The 6778-nt window shown below is 36.0% G+C and overlaps 1 protein-coding gene across 5 annotated transcripts in view; it reads left to right on the top strand.

The window, feature by feature from the left end:
• Positions 1-1357: 1357 nt before the first annotated feature.
• The window catches only part of myo1ea (myosin IEa), a 43686-nt gene continuing 38265 nt past the window's right edge, over positions 1358-6778 (top strand). For 3 of the 5 annotated variants that reach the window (XM_026267344.1, XM_026267340.1, XM_026267342.1), the window contains exon 1: positions 1359-1626. In XM_026267344.1, coding sequence (XP_026123129.1) covers positions 1618-1626 — 9 coding nt within the window. In that variant the 5' untranslated portion in view covers positions 1359-1617. Of the gene's footprint in view, positions 1627-6778 lie in introns of all 5 variants that reach the window. The other 2 variants (XM_026267343.1, XM_026267339.1) reach the window with 1 other exon arrangement.

The following is a 6778-nucleotide window of genomic DNA, read 5'->3' as shown; positions in this document are numbered from 1 at the left end:
GTTTTCATATTATGAGCTTAGCTGAAATGTATTAATGGAGTCATTGCGCCACCTGCCGGAATAATTGTAATCCTGCATGCATCGTTTCAATAAGGTCAAGACTGCCGCCTGTAGTCACACGATGAAAATACTCCAGGCACTCATCTATTATTTTATTAGAAAACGCTTTCTCAAATACAGATATAAATTTTTTTTTTCTTGTATTTCCATTTCATTTGTAATGCCTAAACCTGAATGCGATATATACTTGTAATGATGGGCAGGTTGAAAATATAATAAAGTATAACGTGTCATTTACATGTCTCGGGTCATTTTTTACGTTTTTGAAAAACGTCCCTCATGATTAATTTATATGATCAAAATACAGTAAAAACAGTACTAGTGTTAAATATCTCTACAATATGAAATATTTGGAAACTTTTATCTATTTTAATCTATTTTAATTATATTTTAATATTTTAATTTATTGCATTATTACAGTCACTTACAGTGTCACACGGACCTTCAGAAATCATTCTAATTTGCTAATTATAGAAAAATGTCTTATTATTATAAGTGTGATTATTAATGTATAAGCTTTTTATATATATTGTGATGTATTTATTTATTAGATATGCCTAGAAATCTTTTGTAACAGCATGAACATCTTTAATGTCACTTTCGATCAGTTAAATGTGCCCATACTGTATGAAAGTAATCTGTCAATAGATGGCTCAGTTGTGTGGAGTGAAACATTTTGTCAGTCCTAGTTGTTTTAAAAGCTTAGGTTTGACTGGATGACTGTATGAATATATGTTTATGAATAAGATCTATCACAAGGTTTCTCTCAAAAAAATTGTCAAAGGTTGCTGAAAAAACTGTGAACTAAAAGGTTCCACTTGAAATATGAGCTGCTAAAAGGTGAATATAGACTTACATGGCTGCAAAGATCTTTGTGAAGTAAGATGAACATTTAAAACATGTCATGATCATTGACATGCAATGTAATAACAGTAAAAATATTAATAACAAACATAAACTATTTATAATAATATGAAAAATAGACACTTCACAATAATAAAAAAAAAAAAATTGGTTAAGACCTGTAAATGACTAAATAGAGATAACATTAACCTATACGTCATCTTTAGATTGCTTCAATAATATTGTTATATTCTATTTTGCCTTATTGTTCAGTTGCTGTAGTAGTTTCGTTTATGCAGCCTGCGCCTCGCTGCGCAGATAGGACGCGCTTTAATACACCCAAAATCATCTGGTGGGATTCCCTTCGGAATGACGCGCGCGCTCCTATTGGCTCCTAATAGGCGACGCACGAAATTCTCCATTTATGGGTTGTTTTCCTTTTTGATTTCGTCATAGCAGCAGACACAAGGTTTAACTTTGTAGAGCAGACGCTCGCTGCAGCACAGTCAGTGCGCTCGAGCGGTTTACCGGCGCGGTCTTCACTATTATGGAGCGGCGACACTGGTCCTGAGGAGACATTTGACAAACAGCACCTGAGGCCAAAACGAGACCGTGACCGAGTCATCACACAGAGACTTTTAATAGGCTCATTTTGTTTGAATTAACAGTTACAAACGGATTATAACAGAAGGTCGGCTGCGGTGTGATAAACGAATGAAAATGGTGAGTGAAAATATGTTATCACAGTCACCAAAGTTACAGAGATAAACACAAGGGACACTGCTCCTGTTTTAGAAACTGTTTTCCAGCATCCTTATCGACATACAGTAGCTTTCTGTGGTCATCTACATCAAGTAAACGAATTGTAACAGCTAACTTTACTAGATTACACATCCCTATGGATGTGACCATTCATATATATATATGTATATATGTATATGTATATATATAATACACACGATGATATGAAATTGCATTCATAACTGCTCAAAATTCAGATAAAAAGCTTATTTTTCAGTGTGGTCAAAACAAGTATAAACTAATACTTTTTTCATTCTATATTAATTTCATACAGTTATTACATTTATTATATATGAATTATATTTACTGGATAATTGTGTATGTATAATACCCTATGTATGTTTTTAGTTCTTATGAAGATCTTCTGAGTGTAGTGGCTGGTCTGCTGGACAAACAGCCTCAGCTGGGTGTCATATTCAGCTATTGTTAGCTCTCCATCTCTTGTTCACTTAGAAAGAAACAGCCTCTCCTTTCTCAGCCCTCCTTGATCAGGTTGTACATATACTGGTCCTGGTTACAACACAGTTTCTTGCTATTTTTTGGTACTATGTGTTTGTCCAGCCTTGTGACAGATAGAAACCATTGTGTTTCCACTTTCCCAGGTCAGTGTTCCTGTTAGACAAATTGCAGTTATTGTTTTTAACTAATTATTAACACATTCTGTAATGCCAACCTGATTGGTCTTATGTAATAGTGGAAAACTAAGTTACACACATTAGTGTCCATGGTTACAGGACACAGAGAGATGCAGGTAGGTGCATGTGAAACTCACTTCCCTACATATGCCTATAAGGATGGGCTGGTTTCTACTTTGAATGAGCATGTGCTAATGCGTGTGTACTCAAAGAGACTGTTTCTTCTTGTTATGGTTGAAAGAGACACCATCTTTTCATAGCTCCTCAAGCAATATTAGGCTTCTGTTGCGCTCGAAACTTTTCGGCTTTGTATGATCCCTGGATCTCATGGTAGGATGCTTTCACAGACCCTGCTTGTCTCAAATTCTGTGCCTTTTTCAGCCTGTCAGCGGGTGGAGAACAGGTACAGATCAGGTGGAAAACAAGTAAATCCAGTTCAGCTATCTCTTCAATGCACGTAGAAACATTCTCTGCAAGCCACACAGAACTACTTCACCTTGGGCTTTATGTGTATGGGACAAACCTTTTTTGTAGATGCTCCATGCCATCTGTGGTTCTTAGTATGTATTGCAATATTGTGAGTCAATCTTGGTAAAGCATCGTTTCTGCACAGAATAAGACGACTTGTCTTTAGCTGTGCTCATGTGGTCACAATATCACAGAAATCATTAGTGATTAATTAAGTTGTGCTGATTGTTTCTGTAAATTAGACTAAAACGGACTCTAGAAGAGTATACAAGCACTATTCTTTAATGTTACCATTGCTTGTAAAGTCCCCATTCATTTCTAATGATAGAATGTCACATATGAGGCCAAGCACAGTGTGACCTGCAAGTATGTATTCTATATAACTATATCTGTTGAATGAATAGGTGGAGTTTGTAGCTGTATTCGTTTTGACTGCAGTTTTACATCAGACTATCCTTGATGAGTCTACTCATTTTGCTCATGACAGCTCAAAGGAAATGGAAAGATTTCTGAAATATGAACTAGCGGTAATGTATGTTACACAACGGTGCCCAGTTTGATGTATACCAGCTGTGCAAGAGCAATTTAGGTTGATTATGTAATATATCACTCAGTTGACTGAACTACTGTATTTAGAAACTATACCATAAAGCTTTGTGGGTGTAGTGTGAGGACATTTTTGTCCATAATGCCCTTGGTATGTCTTCGAACTCAATACACTGAACACTGTTTTAAAACAGGCCACAAAAATCAAGATTACTCTTCTCCAAAATGATGTAATAGACATTACAGAAAGATATTGAGTACATATTTTTATTGTTTCCTCTCCACTGTTTGGTGTACACAGTATTTGGGTCCATTGTGATTGGTCTCCTAATTTCAGAAGTGGTTTCACAGGTTAAGCTGTATCTGGTAGGGTTGTAGTTTTGTTCAGTTTCTTTTTTCCTCTTTTCCTTTTTCTTCCTTTGCCAGATGCTGAATAGTAGGTCAGTATGGCAGCATATGTTTTGCATCAAGAACTGCAGATGGGCGGTACATGCTGAGTAACCCCCCCCCCCCCCCCCCAATTAAAGGCTCTATGTCACACCGCCACAGGATTGCTGAGGAATCCAGACTCTTTCTGGAAGAGTCAGCAACCCTCACCTAAACAAGAGAAAGGTCTATTAGGGTGGCTGAAATCTGTAGTCTCTATTTTTCTACATTAACTAAAAGATTTAGGAGTATGGCAATTCATTTCTCTCAATATCAGCTAGCTTTTGATGCTGGCTTCTTTGATGCTGTTTTATTGTTGGTTCTTAACTACACCAAACTGCTTATTAAAAACATCCAATCTAGGTCCCCCACCCCAGTTGCTTAAATATAAAATATATCTACTGATGTGTTCAAGTTAAGATTTACATGGTTTGTTTAAAGAGCCATTTGAAAAAGATGAATGAAAACATCAATTAGAATGAAATAAACCCTTAATTGGAAAATCTCTATTGACCTTTTCATCGTGATGTGCACCATATGAAGACTAGCAAATTTGCCTAATCTGTCCCTTACATATTGCATATTTGCTTTTCTCTGTGGTGACTCTGAATGGCTGTTTCTGTTAATATCAACCCCATTTAATGTCAAGCTTGTCACTTCCTGGAGATCATGTATGAAATTTTGTTAGAACTGTGAATTACATGCCATCCACATGAACAAATCAATTCTTCTCAACAAGGATGTATTAAATTGATCAAAAGCGACTTTGAAGACTTATAAATTGTTAAAAATATATATGCTGTACTTTGTACTTTCAAAATCCTAGAAAAAGGTATCATGATTTCCAAAATATGTAAAGCAGCACAACTAACTTCAATATTGATAATAATAAGAAATGTTTCTTGAGCATCAAATCAGCATATTATAGTGATTTCTGAAGGATCATGTGACACTGAAGAATGGAGGAATGACCGCAAAAAAAATTCAGCTTTGCATCACAGGAATAAATTACTTTTTAAAATATATTCCACTTATTATATAAGTGGAAAACCTTTTTATTTATGTTATTATTTTGATCAAATACATGTACAATAAGGTACTTCTTACAAAATCTTACCAACCCTTAAACTTTAGTGAAACAGCAGTGTATATGCAAAGCAGACCTACTTGTTTACATAAATGTATTGCTAGGTTGTTATTTTTTCCCATTTTTATTTGTACAAACATTATATTGAGGACATAAATGTCCTAAAGAAATTCACAGGAGAAAAGAACAAGAGCTTCATGGCTCAATCAATCACCGTATGTGCGCTAACCACTGGGCTACAGTTTTAATAATATTTTTATTTTGATTGCTGATGTGAAAGATCACTTTATCCCTAATAAAAAGTAGATTAGACTCTATGCAGGCCTAGTTATGTTAAAGAGTTGGTCTTGAGAAGCACAGAGATGGGTTTTCAGCTGTGAAATGAGATCATTGTCTCTGTGCTCCTGCCAGCTCCTCTCACCTTGCCTCTCCTGTTTCTCTCATCTGCATTAGTCTCTTTTGCGGCTTCCCTTGTGCTACCAGCTTCTAAAAGCAGGTCAAGGGGACCAGTGAGCAAGTGCTATCAAATATTGTTCAGTTTTGAGAGCACATAAACTGTTAAACAGACAGGAGTTGTACAGAGAAGCCTCTTGTTAATGATATCCAGTATGTGCACATTCATAGCTGATGTTTGCTTACAGACAGAACAACTGTAATTTTTTTTAACTGCAATTAAAGCCATAATGTTTGAAGCAGATATTTAGTTTCTTAGTTGGATATTTTAGAATTAGATTTGTGCTAGGTTTTCTTCTGGGTTTCCCTATACATGAGCTTGTTTTTTCTGTGTCTGTTTGTGCTGTATAGTTTCTGTTGAGGTGACCGTGGTTCACTAGGCTGTGTTTACTCATCAAACTCAACCCAGGGCTACAGAATGACTTGTGGTCAAATATTCCCACAACCCAGAGGAAAAAGCAAGTGAGAAGACCATAACAATGCACGGTTTAAAAGATGATTTGCATCAAAACATTTTAAAGCTATTGTTTCATGCTGCCAATCTCATTCCTGGAATAAGCACAAAGTTCACGAGGAGGACCGTTGTTCACTTTCACACGTTTCACCTTCATGGCATCCTTTTCTGGCCCAAATATCACTGTAGTGTTGCCTCAGTCTGGTTTTAGCTCAACAGTGTTTCTATTTATCTGCAAAACTGACCGTGACTCTTTGAACCCAGCCTGTGAAAAGTTTGTTCACTGATATTATCAGTCTGTATCTCATTCATGTATTTGCATATGCTTTGTAAGTAATGGGGAACTATGCTCTGAAATTCAGGCACATAAGCCAACTGAATGTCCTGAGATTGATGGAATAGCACATTGATACAGTGCTAACAAAAAATAACAGATTTTAATACAAATTGAATAAAGATTTTGGCCTCAGTTGTCAAGTAAAAGCACTTGAATGACTATAAACGGCAAAAAAAAAGCTTTATCCAAGTAAGTGATGTGGCATCAGCCAATGGGAGTGCCAACAGTGACATGCTGCTTAATACCATTGAATATTGCAGCTGAATAAAAACGCTTGCTAGAAACCATTCAATCTTTTTCAGTATGATTTCACCGTCATTGGTGTGATCTGACCCATAATCTTCTTGGTCATCTCAAAGTTATTAGTCACAGAGTATGAGGCCAACAACGTTCATCCTGTTTCATTTCCTAGAGGAAGTGTGATTTACTTAGCTCTTCTTTCAGATGAAGTCAAATCAGCCATGGCCAGATAAATCTGCTGCTAATATTGTATTGTAGTTGTATTCAATATTTATTTATTTGTTTTTGCTTTTTTTAGCAGTTTTTAGCGATTTTACAAATATTCACTTCCACCATGCCGTGAATTATGTTTGGAGGGATGAACAAAGGTTTCACTGATGTCAGGCATTGTAGGCCAGAACAATTGATATCATTTCTGACCGTTTTGA

The sequence above is a fragment of the Carassius auratus genome, chromosome 7 (genome assembly GCF_003368295.1).
Source record: "Carassius auratus strain Wakin chromosome 7, ASM336829v1, whole genome shotgun sequence".
Taxonomy (NCBI): Eukaryota; Metazoa; Chordata; class Actinopteri; order Cypriniformes; family Cyprinidae; genus Carassius; species Carassius auratus.
Note: the sequence above shows the minus strand (reverse complement) of the source record. Positions and strands in the feature narration are given on the sequence as shown.